The sequence below is a fragment of the Artibeus jamaicensis genome, unplaced genomic scaffold (genome assembly GCF_021234435.1).
Source record: "Artibeus jamaicensis isolate MK-2021 breed Jamaican fruit bat unplaced genomic scaffold, CSHL_Jam_final contig_387, whole genome shotgun sequence".
Lineage (NCBI taxonomy): Eukaryota > Metazoa > Chordata > Mammalia > Chiroptera > Phyllostomidae > Artibeus > Artibeus jamaicensis.
In genome coordinates, this window is record NW_026521812.1 from 1,650,906 (window position 1) to 1,665,936 (window position 15,031).

General features: G+C 37.6%; 1 protein-coding gene across 2 annotated transcripts in view; it reads left to right on the forward strand.

Annotated features, from left to right (window-relative positions):
• The window catches only part of MAP3K5 (mitogen-activated protein kinase kinase kinase 5), a 175,895-nt gene that overhangs the window by 58,534 nt on the left and 102,330 nt on the right, over positions 1-15,031 (forward strand). For both annotated transcript variants that reach the window (XM_053664821.1, XM_053664820.1), the window contains exons 3-7: positions 1,655-1,678; positions 7,513-7,706; positions 8,484-8,652; positions 9,961-10,067; positions 13,123-13,293. In XM_053664821.1, the coding sequence (XP_053520796.1) occupies positions 1,655-1,678; positions 7,513-7,706; positions 8,484-8,652; positions 9,961-10,067; positions 13,123-13,293 (665 nt within the window). The remainder of the gene's footprint in view (positions 1-1,654; positions 1,679-7,512; positions 7,707-8,483; positions 8,653-9,960; positions 10,068-13,122; positions 13,294-15,031) is intronic.

Here is a 15,031-nt window from a genome sequence, read left to right on the forward strand (position 1 = left end):
AGGTACTGTAGTTTATTCAACCAATTTTGTTGATAGACATTTATGTTGTTACCAGCCTTTGCCATTACAAGCAGTGTTCCCTGTGTGTTGAAACTGCATTAGGTGTATCGCTTAGCTTAAAAAACACTTGACTGCCCCATGTCCACAGAACAGAGTACCATATGGGTATTTTGGCATTCAAAGTCGCCTTTGATGAGGCCCAGAGGAACTTTCTAATCTTCTTATTCATATTTGCCAAAATTCTTTCTTCTGTATCTATACTTCCCCAAATGAACTGCCGTCTTTAGTCAGTGATCATGTTTGTTGACCTAAATGGGCCTTTCTGCTCTTGGTCCTCTACACTGGATCCTCACCTCCCAGCTTTGCCTTTGGTAGTTTTGTCTTTCCTCATTGGCTCATCTCGAGTTCCACCCTCTCTGCTGATCTTCACAGACTTCCTCAATCTGCACCGTTATCTTCTTTCCCCTAGAAACACAGCCCTTGCTGTGCATGCTCTTTTGACTTGGCGTGTCTGTGTGTACATGCGTATACACCCAGGCTTAATGATATTTCTCTCTAAATGTGTATATATCCTTTTATGTATCATCAAGATTGTGAGGTATTTTAGCATTTTATATATGTGGGGGGGTGGGTATATGTATATTAATGGCTCTCAAAATTACTCAGCACAATTCCTTCTCTGTAGAGTTTTGTTTACTTATCTGTTGTCCTTAAACATTCAAAAATCTTACATACTGCTTTAAGCCCAAGCCCTTGTTGGTCCCATTTGCACCCATGTTGATCCTGGGATGAAGAATGATGGCTGGTCCCCTGAGTTTTTGCATCACTTTTCTCTTACCTGCCAGAGCTGCCTCTTCTTCTTTGTCAGAGGGACCCACCCTCCTACCCTTGAGGCTCCACAAATGCCTAACATTTCCTGTTTCCATGACAACATATATGCCATGTTTCCAGTAGACTGTTCAGTTTTTTCTAAATTGTGATTCTCCAGTCTCAGCGAAGCCTTTATTACATAGGCCTTTCTAGATTCTCGCCTCTGTTTTCAGTCACTTTAATGTCTAAGAGTAATGATGATGGCTGGTCTATCAAGACCTTTCCAGGCACCAGACACATTATTTGCATGATTTCCTCAAACCGAGAAGATAAGGATATTGCTGGTGATGTGTTTATTTCATTCCACTTATTGAATAATGCATAAGTTATACTTATGATTATTTATTCATAGGAGGCCTTATTATCTATGTGTGGACTTGCCCATCCTGTAACTGGCCAGTACCTTTTATTTCCAGCTGCCCAGGAGGCAGCAGGCTGCTTGGTCTTCCCCAGGGATGGGCGAGCTTGTACTTAGGGAAAACAAGCTCATTTTTTATTTTCAAAAAGACCATGGCTGATTCAATAATACTGTGATTACATATTCTGCTGAAATGTCATAGATAAGTCAGTTTTCGGATTTTACATGTTTGTGCTGTTTTCCATGCTGTCCTCAGCCCTGCCGGATTGCAGACTTCTCAGATGCAGAAACTTACTTTGCACTCCCTGAACTTTCTCATTGGTAGTGAAATTGTTAATACAGATTTTCCCATAAACTATGGTTCAGTTAATTAAGTGAATTAATTAGTTTTGTATTGATTTCTGCTTTACTTTTTTCTTTTTTCAGGAAATCATTTGCCAGAAGAATAATGTGAGTATGTTACTTAACCCTCCCAGAAGTTTTTTTTCTTTTCTATCAGCTAATCTCTGGTATTTTTTCACACTTGCAAAATATTAATTTCTATCTCTGTTTTTCCTCTTTAAAGTTTCTAACATATCAATATAAATATGATTATTTTATCTAAATATTCCCTTATAGTAAAATTTTATTTTTAGTGGAGGTGACACTGATACCATTTTTAAAAATATATAGTAATGTTTTTGAAAAATTTTGCAAAGTAGATTCAATTTTGTGGAATTATGAATGGCACTAAAGCAGCAGATATACACACAGAAACACACATGTATGTGTGTATATATGTATACTTACACGTATATACCTGTACATATATACTTCGTATGTGTTGGATATATATGCATGTACATATATAGATACATACATGTATATATGCATATTTCTGTTTAATTTGTCTACCATCTATTTACCTAGAGAGATTGATTTAAGTTTCTATGTCCTGTATCTGTTTTTGAGACCACACTACAAAATCCTTGCTCTTCACACAGAATTACTAGTTAAAAAGTGATAAAAATAAATTTAAAAATGAAAAAAATGCCTGAAAGTAAATAATGCACAGGTGAATCACCTTGTTATGCCAGCCAATGGCTGTACTTTTCACTTTGGAAGTACAAAGATCTGCACACGATTGGATTTAAGATGACAACATTAAAAGCACAATTGATAGATTTTCTTTAGATAAGAAGCTTTAAAACTTAGGGTTAAGATTTCACCAGCTCAGAGACTCACAGCATAAGTAATGTTGTCATTATAAACTCATCCTATACCTATCAACAGGAAATGAGAAATTATTGCTTCATGCATCAATTCATTGTAACAGATTTCATTAAACCAATAGTGATTGACATGAACCATGTGCCAAACTTTGGGTTGGTGCCACAGGGTTTCACTAAGGAGGTTGAAAGTGACAACAGCCACATTTCGTAACTTCCACAAGACAACAAATGAGAAGTGCCAGAGTCTGGTTGGGGCAAAAGGCCCATAAACAGATCAGCGCACAAACCAATTAGAAAATTAACATAAAGCAGCACTCTAGAGAGTGGGTGGCGATTACATCATGTGGTCACGGCAGGTCTTTCAGATTAGGTAGCAAATGCTACTACCTGAGACCTGAATGGTAGGAAAAACTCAGTCGTGCCTGTGATGGTTCGGATGTGTGGAGAAGCCAGTTTATGAGATGACCAAATAGTGCACATTATGACCAAGTTGTCATTGACTTCAATAAGCTGCTATTGCAGGTGCTGGGTGTCCTTATCAGAAGTTGAGTATTTTGCCCTGACTGGTGTGGCTCAGTGGGTTGGGTGTACTCCTGCCAACTGAAAAGTTGCCAGTTCGATTCCTGGTCGGGCGGGGTACATGCCTGGGTTGCTGGCCAGATAGCCAGTGGTGGGGGTGTGCAAGGGACAAACAGGGGATGTTTCTCTCTCACAGCAACATTCTCTCCCTCCCTTTCTCCCTCCCTTCCCCTCTCTCTAAAAATAAATAGAATCTTTTTTAAAAAGCCCTTGACTTTTAAAAAATGTTGAGTATTTTGAGCATATATTTCAACATGTTTGAATGCTGAGAGCATTTCTTCCCAGAGGCTTAATTCATTTTCCTCACATACTTATATTCATTTTTGTATGTTTTTAGAAAATAAAATACAGAATTGGCGTTGTTTTAATAAAAACAGTGAAGGTAATTGGATAGAATAAGACTAGATTTTGAGCTGCGGGTTTTTATAGCCGTGGAAACAAGCATGGGTCTGAGGGATGGGCGTTATTATTTTATAAGCACGCTCTAGTGTTTTGAAATGGGAGGAAACGTCTTTCTCCTTCAAGAAGCAGTCTTAAATGTTTTTAAATTTATTTATTTTAATTGTTCAAGTACAGTATTCTGTCTTTTACTCCCATCTCAGTCCACCCCCCCAGTGCTCCCCACCTCCCTCCCATTTCAACCCCCCTTAGTTTTTGTCCATGTGTCCTATATACTTATTCCTGTAAACCCTTCCTCTTTCCCCCTGAAATTCCTTCCCCTCTCCCCTCTGGTCACTATGAGCAGGCTTAAATATTTTAGAATTAGTATCTTCTTAATGAAAGGCATTTGTTGCACCTAAGATGTATGTTCTTGATCACACAGTGGTTGTTTTTATTTTGCTTTGGATTATTAATTATTTTATACTCTGGATTTTGTAGCAATCTGCAAACAGCAATTGCAGCAATATTTCTAAGTTATATGTGAGCCCACTTGGGAAATAAATGTTTCCATATTATTAATCTTCGTTTTGAAAAGTTGCTTTTTTTAGCAGTCCATATCTTTTTAGGAAACGCAACATCCCACAACCATCCCTCACACTTTTTCCTCCACTGCAAGCCTGCCGAGTTGTCTCTTAGCTCAAGCCTGGTAGCATCCGTGTGCCTCCTATAGCTTCTCAGCCTCCCCTGTTTTTGAATACCAACAATGGGAAATTGAAATATATATATTTACTGCCTCAGGAACATAGGCAAGAGACTTCAAAAAGTGCGGTGAGGCCAGAATCTTAGGACAGCCTTGGCATGCTGGGTATTTTCAACAGGGGTTCGGAAGCCTTAGTCCTTGGGGTTTGAAGAAGACAATTTCAGGAATCTGTTTTTCTCTGCCGTTTGCATGGCTCTCATTTCTCTCTCTTTGTCCCTACACTGCTCAACACACAGCCAGACATCTGATAGTCATTCTCTCCTAGAATTCCTTTTGCACAGATGCATTATTCCCCAATGCCAAAAATTGCAACAGTGTATTATATTTCATGTCTTATACATAAATACATGTAGTGTTAAGGCTTCTGAGGATACAGAACTTTATCCATCAGCAGAATAATATCCTGGAACTCAAATATCACTTTTCTAGTTCACTGGGGGCTTCTGTTTTTTCTAATTTGTGACTTAGAAGATTCAGAGCATTTTCTTTTTTGTGATTTTGTTATGGTTTTTATCTAAAACAGGAGTATTTAATTCTGTTGCTCTGTTTCATAATCCACTCATAGTTTAAGCTCTGGATGCTTTGGAAAGCAGCCTCTTAATATATGTGTCTTTCTTTTCTGCCTGGGAGGTGGCTTGAGTGAAAGGATTAAGTTGGTGGACATACTATGGGTCTTGGCTACATTTTAGAAGCAGGAAATGTTTATTTTTCCTCTCTCTGACTAGTCTTCCAGTTATTGTTGCATGAAGGAGAACTTGAGGAAGGAATAACTTCACGTTCTTGATTTAAAAATCAAACCTCAACCTCTGGAAGTTCTTATACTTTAAATGGAAGCTAGGTCCAGTTTCTGCTTCTTACTTGACATTCAAGAAGTGCCTCAAAGAATAAAATGTTCAAAAATAACTAAGTCTGCCCACAAGGGCACTTGGCACTTGCATATGTGCTATGTGACAGCAACTTGGCTCATGCAGGGTTCATGGAAGGTGACCTGAGGCAAAGGGCTTGTGTGCCAGCCTGCAGAGGCCACTGGGGAGGGTGCCCAAACCCCTGGTGTTAATGGCATACCCTCTAGAGAAAGAGTCACCAGGCTGGAGTCCCAAACAGCACAGAGCAGTGGTGACCTCTCAAAACCTTACCTGTTTCCTCACCTGTAAAGTAGAGATAATAGCAGCTTCTTCGTGACGTCATTGGGAACTGTGGCCATTCATTCTCTGGCACATGCAAGTGGTAACTAAATGTTTGTTCTCATCATTTTATTTCTAAGCATCAGAGAAGTAATGTGTTGTTCTTCATAATGCTGATGCGACTGGGAACCAATAATCCAAGCTCCCCAGGCTCCTGAAATGGTGCTAAATAAACTTTTCCAATATCTCATTCTAATTTTGTTTTTTACTTTTTCCTTTCTGTGTGGTTTTTCTCTTAGAGGTCTTTCCCATTTCCTTAGTTTCAACCATATCAAATAATTCCCAGGTCTGCATTTTCACTTGAAACTCTTACATGTTCCAATCTTGTGTTTTCAACTATTCTGGATACTTTCACTTTGGGTATTCTGCTCTCCTGAAATCCTAACCTCTCTAAAGGTGAACATTTCACCCTGCCATCCCAAATTAAACCTCAGCTTCTTGACATTCTTCTAAAAGATTAACGGGAACTTTGAGTCTCTTTGATTAATTACCTGATATATAACAAGTGCCCAGAGTGCAGTGCATTCTTAAGTAATTAAGTCTGGTTCTACTTTCTGAATTCATTTTTTAGATGCCATGTATTTGGGTGCCTTGAGGGTTTTTTGAAAGATTTTATTTATTTTATTTTAGAGAGGGAAGGGAGATGGGGAAACATCAATGTGTGGCCGCCCCTTGAGCTCCCCCTACTGGGGACTTGGCCCGCAACCCAGGCCTGTGCCCTGACTGGGAACTGAACCAGTGACCTTTTGGTTTGCAGGCCAGCACTCCATCCACTGAGCCACACCAGCCAGGGCTGCTTTCTGAACTCTTGCTTTTGTTAATGACGCCACTCTTTGAGGAAGCTGCATTTAAGAATAGCGAGTTGCCTTTGACTCCTTCCTCTCTCTCAATATCTGTAACCAGCTAGCAGGTTACAGTGAGTGCGTGTGCCAATTGCTGCTACTGCTGGTCATGCTTGGCAGCTTCCTACCTAATTTCCTTCAATCTTGTTTCATTCCCTGTCAGTCCTTTCTGTTTTCTTCCCAGACTGTCAGAACACACAGCCTCAATGGTGTTTTCTTTCCTGCTCTGAATCCTCCATGATTCCCACTGCCCGGCATGTGTAGTTTAAAATCCTTAGCTTTGCATTCACTTCCGTTCCCTGAGCCCCAAGCTCTGATCATACTTACGTATTATCACTCAGGGGTGTCCAGTGCAATTTCATCTCTCTTGTTTCCAGCTCCACTTCTGTTTGCACCAGCAGCCCTCAGTTGGCATCATTAGTAATTCATAGAAAGTCACGATGAGTGAGCAGAGAGCAGCATGGGCTGGTATTGGAGACAGGCAGAATTTGGATACTGAAGCCCTTGTAATACAGTGCTACGTTTTCTTCATCTAAGGAGCAAGGAAAGAGGCTTCCAGCAGCTGAGGGAGTGATCTGATGTAAGTTAAAAGATCACTTTGACAGATGGGTAGAGAATAGATTGGAGGACAAGAGCGGAAGCAGGGACACCAGGTAAAAGCCGGTTACAGTAGCACAGGCTAGGTATTTTGGAGGCGTGATCTATAGTGCTGGCTAGAGGATGGAGGGGAATGGGCAAATATGAGATAGATTTTGAAGGTAGAAGAGACTGGACTTTGATAGGCTATGGGAGGTAAAGGAAATGGAAGCATCAAGGATAACTTCTGGTCTCTAGTTCTAGTGCCTAAGAGACCAGTGGAGCCGTGACTGAGATAGAGTAGCCTGGAGAGGCGCAGCTTGGTTCCACAGTGTGGCCTGTCACGTGGGCAGCCCTTAAGTGTTCGCTCTTACTGTTTTCATGTATTTATCGGACTAAATTTTAAGTTCTTGGAAGGCCGCAGGCTGTGTTTTAAACTACTCTGTTTTTCCTACAGTATATATCAAATGCTTTAGCCATGAGAGATGGGGAATAAATACTTAAACTGGTTGATAGAAACCTTGCCATAGTGTTCTTTTGTATCATCTGTAAGTCCTAATTATTTGAAGTAAACAATGAGAGAAATTGGCAGAAATTTCTGTTTTTGTAGCCCATAAATACGAAATGAGGTTTTTCTACTTCCTTTCACATTCAAGATTATCATTTAAAATGCTCACGTAAGTGAGACTTGGGGTTGCGTTAGTGTGGGAAGTTCAGGCTCGCTTACCGCCTTCTGGGCCCCTCTCTGCAGATGTGCACTGGAAACTACACGTTTGTCCCGTACGTGATAACACCACACAACAAGGTCTACTGCTGTGACTGCAGCTTCATGAAGGGGCTGTCAGAGCTCATGCAGTCCAACTTCGAGCTGCTTCTTGGACCCATCTGCTTGCCTCTGGTGGATCGTTTCATTCAGCTGCTGAAGGTGGCACAGGCAGGTTCCAGGTCAGTTTAACAAATGAAGTGTTATTCTATTTTATTTATTTGTACATTGGATAAGATGTTTGTTAGGTACAGTACACAGCAGCCAAGAACCAGGAAGAAAATGTTTACTGCCTTCTAAGTGGATAAAATAGATGTCCCGTGGTTCATATGTTACATCTTACTCACTTATTTACAAACTAACTTGAAATTTTAAAAAAAGACAGCTAACTATGTTATTAGTGATGGTAAAGCTAAAAATAAATTCAAAGTATAGAAATATTGTCTAAGTAAAAGTCCAGGGACTTTTAATGTAAGAGCAAGAACTCTACAAAAATTACTGAGAGTATTGTTATATTTTATTTAAATATCATATGGTTGCTTATTTGTTTTTATTATATTTAAAAGCTGTCATTTATGTTAAATAATAAAGCTGAGTCAGAAAGTAAGGGTTATTTATGTTTAAATCATAGGCATGCCTAATTTATTTAGAACAATTTGTACTCAAAACCATAAAGTTAAAGATAATGTTTAAGCATTTTAAGTGGTACATTACAAGTTCTTGGGAAACTCGTTAACATAGAATATCTACATTTCTTCCTGAAGCAAGGCAGAGTATTAATAGAAATGTGGGACTTCCAAATTTTTTAATAATGCTAGTTATATGAGGTGTTTATTCTATGTATTTCAGTGAACTGAAAGCTACCAATGCTGCAAAATGTCATTCTTTTTCTTGTAAAATTATTACTTTTCATTGAAATTCTTCTAGTATTAACTCTTTGAAATATGTTTTCTTACCAGCCAGTTTTTCCAGGAATCTATAATCAATGATATCAGAAAAGCTCGTAATTTATACACTGGTAAAGAACTAGCAGCTGAATTGGCAAGAATTCTGCAGCGAATAGATAATATTGAAGTCTTGACAGCAGATATTGTCATAAATCTTTTACTTTCCTACAGAGATATCCAGGTGAGAACATGCTTAATATCTTTTTCATATTATATATTAGAAGTATATGGGAGTATTAACATAAAATTTCAGTTAACAAGTCATTCATGTTAGTACATGTAATTTTTTTATAGACTCTCATATGCTTTCTATCCTGAGAGTTTACGATGAATGAAATAGACTCATATGAGTAACAGTCAGTGATTGTGAAAGACCCGTATGGTAAAGGTCTTCTTCCTCTGAAGGAATAAAAAGGAAATTGCTCAGGCATGCCAGACCCAGGTGCAGTCCTTTCTATTCTTTAACTTCAGGTACACCTCTCAGTTAACAAGAGCTTTGTTTTGGTAAGTAGTCAAAAAATTTTAAGAGCTTTTTGGATATATCACCATCAAAATTGTGTTGTTTAAAATGAATACTGCAATATCCAACTAGCCGGAAGCAAGAAGTATGCAATTGATTAATTATAAAACTGACTTAAAAATCTTTTTAATTTTTAAATTACTGTTGACATACAGTATTAGTTTTAGCTGCACAACATAGTGATTTGACATTTATATAACTTATGAAGTGATTGCCCCACAGTTATTACAATGTTAACTATATTCCTTATGCTGTTTTTTATATCCCTTTAAAAATAACTTTTAAAATACATAAAGTAAAACACACTCATATGCCTTATTATTTTTATTGACATGTCTTAAAATTGTAAAAATATGATACATACAATGAAACCCTCTCTGAGTTGGAAATTTGCAATTAGATTTTTAAAATAAAATTTAAGGGACTTCTGGTTTCATTTTTCCAGAGTTTCGGCCTGAGTAAAGCTTCATGTGAACAACAGAGATTTACACAAGTGCAGAGGTATAGCACTTAGGATCCTGTGACTAGTGTAGTTTATTCTTGTTGAAACAAAATTGTTTTGTTGGTTATAACAGAATTTCGATCAGTTGCTCCATATTCTTGATTATTTTGGAAATTCTTTCCCTGAACATAATGGATAGGACGCGGCATGTCCTGAATCTGGCTCCGTGGAGAGGTGTACCACCCTTATTAAGACAGTATAGCATTATCATGCTAGATGGTTTACTGGTTTTCTGGTTAGACATGAAAACTCTATCCTATGTTTTATCTGTATAAGCAAAACCGCTTATTTTAAGGGAAAAAAACCCCAGTTTCTTCTTGCTTCTAGCTTTTTCAAAGTATTCTTTGGATTCTAGTTCTTTTTTTAATTCCCTACTCAGATTCGAATATGTGGTTGTCAAAAGCATTTCATTGTTAGAACTTTCTCCTGATGATTTAATTCTGTGCTGTTCTCCTCCCATTTAAAAGGAATACGATTCGATCGTGAAGCTGGTAGAGACGTTAGAAAAGCTGCCCACCTTTGACCTGGCCTCCCATCAGCATGTGAAGTTTCATTATGCATTTGCACTGAACAGGTGAGCAGACAAAGTTCCTGTTCACAATGTGCTAACATATTATTTTTTAACCTGAATATGCTTTCTAGGGCATGTTATTGTGTAGCTCTGCAGCTGCTCCCTGTTAAAATGCAATTTTAATATTTCCACTTCAACCATATATAGGAAGCATGTACTCTGATTTTTTTCTGATTTTTTGGGGGGGTCAGTAAAGAGTTCTCACTGTTTTATATTAAAATCCTTAAATTCTTTTTCTTCTTTGTCAGAATTTGTATCTGCTATTTATATATTTTTAGATTTTTAAAAAATTACATGAATATAATGTTATGTTTAAGCAAATATACTCAACACGAAATGGTTATTCATGCAAAAATGGACTCAAGTAGGGTAAGGATAGTTTTATCTAGGTGTCACATTCCGAACCAGAGAATATTTTCACTGGGGCTGCTCCGAACACACCTAATTATAATCAGAATTCTGTTGGCCATGTTATAGGTCATGTGTCCATGAGTCTTTTAGTAGGTTCAGGACTGTATGTACTGCTGATGCTAGGCCTGCTCCTCTCCCATCTGTTTGCATAATGGCACGTGCCTCAGTGCCACTTTCTACCCAGACTGGCCACAGAGGGCCAGCCTAGCCTGGCCGTGGAGAGGCCCGCGTCACTGAGCTGTCCAAAGTGGGCTTTGCTGTGCTTTCTCTTCCAAGGTGGAGAGTTGAATGCATACATAATTAACACAACTGAAGGGGATGATAAAAAGAAAAATGGAGGGGACATCCTGTCTGTTGAGTACTTGCCATGTGTCCCTTAAGGCTCAATTATTTTACAGATGAGAGAACTGAAAGCTGGAAAAGCTGAGTGACTTCTCTTCAAGGCTTATAGTTACATGTCATAAGCTGAGCCTCACACCTGGATTTGTCTGATGCAGATGGCTGTTTTCATCATGTGTTCTCCTGCCTCTGCCTGCAAAGCCAGCATGCTATTCAATCAGGGATGGTTTCTTTCCTTTTTTTTACCCATCCAAACTGTAGAACTTGCTGATTCTATTAATAAATATATAATAAAGGTATATTTTATACCCCCATTTATTGAACAATTTTTCTTTACATTTGACAAAGTGAGATGAGACCACAAGAGATTATCTGCTCCAACTGGTTTTCAAATAAGTGTTTTTTTATGGGGATTTTATTTTTTTCAGGGCGAAAGTTTCTTAATATCAGCACCAAATGGGGGTATACAAATGATAAAAAGGGTCAGGGTTTTGTAACCCTGTTTGGATAAGTTGCTTTGATATCTCAGTAAATATCAAAATTTTGTCAAAGTTCCCAAATCCTTAGGACAGAAGAAAAAAAAAACACATGCTTTTGTTTTATATTATTAGAATTTTCATTCTGTAGGGGGAAAATTATGTAGCACTTAAATCTTAACTCTTAGGTTCTTTCCAGGAAAATGTGGTGAAATTATCAGAAAGATTTTACAATTAATGTTTGAATTATCTGGGATTTGGAAGGATCACTGAGCCCTATTTGTTAGAAGTAAAACTGCTCTAATTCTGCATCTCAAAGGCTCAAGTGTGCCAATCATTTCGGAAAGATGGAATAGAATGAATATGTTGTACTTTGAAATGAAAAATGAAAGTGCATAAGACCCTCTTACATTTTCCTTTATGTTGTACCTTTACCGTTTCTAAAATAGAATATAATGAATCGATAAGCATATTTGTATCAGGTGTTAGTCTATACTGAAGGTATTTAGGACAGAGTGAAAAGGCATTTTAGAAAGAGAGATTTAAAGTAGTAGTTGAGCATAGAAATAACTTTTTGAAATAACAGCTTTTATTTTTTTTAATTTTTTATTGTTGTTCAAGTACAGTTGTCTGCATTTACCCCCCTACCAAGCCTTTACTGAAATATAATTTATATTCCATACAATTTATCTATATAAGATGTACAGTTCAATGGTTTTTGAAATATTAACAGATATGATCTCACTTTTAAGTGGAACCTAATCAACAAAACAAACAAACAAGCAAAATATAGCCAGAGACATTGAAATTAAGAACAGTCTGACAGTAACCAGAGGGGAGGTGGGAGGGGATAATGAGGGGAAGGGTTTTCAGGAACTACTGTAAAGGACACTGAACAAAACCAAGGGGGAGGGTGAAAGCAAGGGAAGGAGGTGGGGACGACTAGGGTGGTGGGGAGTGGTGAGAGTTAAATGCAGACAAGTGTACTTGAGCAGCAATAAAATAATTTAAAAAATAAAATATTAACAGAATTGTGTGACCATCAACATAATTAATTTTAGTACATGTTCATCACTCCAAAAACAAACCCCTACCAATTAGCAGTCACTCTCCCTTTTTCTCTCCTAATCCCCCAGACCTAGGCAACTACTTACCTACTTTTGAGCTCTATAGGTTTCATGTAAGCACAGTCATGTAATATGTAGTCTTTTGCAACTGGTTTCTTTCACTTACCATGATGTTTTCAAGGTCGAAAAAATAACTAAAGAGAATTTTTATCTTGTTATAAAAATGGTCTATAACGTACTTGATATTTTAAAATGAGCTACATAAAGCTGCTTCCTTAGATAGTCACACATAGAAATTAAGCAATTGTTGGTTTAAAGTTGCTTTATTAGAATTGTCTGAATTACTTTGCTCAGCTTTTTGGAATAAAAGCCATGAAAAGGGTTTTGTAACCCTGTTTGGGTTAGTTGGCTCTGCCCCATTTTGGGCCTCAGACTGAACTCCTAATCTCTCTTCACCAACTCAAACCTGCATTTATACTGCAGAGAAACTGGAAGGTCTGTGGATGGGTAGGACCAAACCATTACTATTGTCAGAAAGGCAATTCAGTAGAGATCCTTGTTAAACCAAGGAGACAGGCGGCAGGATAAAAAACAATAAGGCTTACTACAAAGGTTTACAGACGACTCTCATAATCTAACTCTTGTTTTTTATCCTGCAAAACTTCACTAACATGAATCAATATGTTAGAGTTTTAAAGAGATAATTGACCTATATTGTTTCTGTAATCTCTATTGAAACAAGAATGTTTTCTTTCCCTACCTTAGGAGAAATCTCCCTGGAGACAGAGCAAAAGCTCTTGATATCATGACTCTCATGGTTCAAAGTGAAGGGCAAATAGCTTCAGATATTTACTGTCTAGTTGGTCGAATCTACAAAGATATGTTTTTGGACTCTAATTTCACGGACACTGAAAGTAGAGACCAAGGAGCTTTTTGGTGAGTATATAGGATCAGTCGCTTAATGAACCTATAACATTAAAAACCGTTTGCAAATTGAAGTGTTAAAAAATTGTTTTTACGATTTAGATTATATATTATGAAATAAATCTTAGAATTTATAGCTTTAGTAAACAGTTTTGGTGAAATTCATTTAATGTGGCAGAGTAAATTGGAATAAATCAGATGAAAAGATAATTTTTAAAAATATGACAGAAGTACAATTTTATGGAAAATTCGTAAAAGTTAATACAAACACATGAAAGATGACATGAACGAATGGGAACATATACCAAGTTTATGGGTGAGAAGACTTGATATTTTAAAGATGTAAATTATCCTCAGCAGGGCTTTTAATGTAATTTGAAAGATTGATTCTAAAATGTATTTGAAAAATAAAGGACCAAAAATAGGCATAGCAATTTGAGAACAAGGCGGAGGGACTTCCTCTAACAGATAACAGGACCTACTATACAGGACTTACTGTACCGAGGTAAGCATTAGACATTACAATGTGACTGTAGACATAGACAGGGAGGAAGACAGTGAAGCAGAAGAAATGGCCTGGAACTGGTGGAGATGTTGATGAGACTAGACTTATGTCACCGTAGGAAACCTGACCAGAGGGGAAAGGTGGACTCTTCAGTACTGCTAGTAGGAAGTTGGTTTATCCGCTTGTAGAAATAAACAGAATTGGATCCCTGCTTTAAGTCATGCACACACACAAAAAAAGAAGTCAGTGAATTAATGACCATAATATGAAAAAAATACTTTTAGAATAAAATATACAAACTGCATTTATGACTTTGGGATAAGAATGAATTTCTTAAGCGAGGTTTAAAATACCATAAACCATAAGAATCTTTTTCCAAACCAAAAGATTGGAAAACGGAATATATAGAATTTGCGTCTTCTCATCAAGGTTCTGGCTTTTGGAAATGGCAGAGTAGGTTCTAGTGCACTGATCCTCCTGCCAATAACAATGATACGTGTTGGGAAAATACTTTTAAAAAACATTTGAAAGCATTAAAGAGTGACTAAAAATAGTCATAAACTAGAGAGGTGTTGATCTTGGATGAAGGGCACCACATTGGATAAGATCCAGTATTTAAATGGCTTTTTGCTTGGGGCATTTCCTGGTCTGGAGGGCATAGAGTAGACAGAACTCAGAAGAAAACCAGTCTTACTGGCCTGAGGAGTCGGTTTGATGCTGCCAGAGTGCTGGATTGAGTGGGATACCCCTAAGTGAAGGAACCACAAAGAAAGAGCCCCCAAATCTGTGTATAAATTTCTCTTCCATTCTTGGTTGACCCTGATGTGTGCAAAGGAGCCCAGACAGAAAATAACAGCTAGAAGGTTAAAATAACTAAACAGATACTTCAGCAGCTGCCCAGTATAGGAAAGACAGAATTTGGAGTTTGACCCTCGCCAAGGTAAGAGGGGATTGATAAACAGTTTGAACTTTTCACTGAAACTCTGGAAAAGCCAAGGCTTAGGAATTAAGAACTACATTCCAGAACTAAGGAAGTGCACTGAAATGAAGAGCAAAACCCAAATAGAGCCACTCTAATAATACCTAATATATGCCCATTGTAACAAAACTCATACTCTTTAAAGGATAACAGAATCTAAACTTTCTGCAATATATCATCTAAAATGTCTAATACACCATCGGAAGCTACTAGATTTGTAAAGAAATAGGAAAGTGTGTTTCATAATCAAGAAAAAAACATACTTA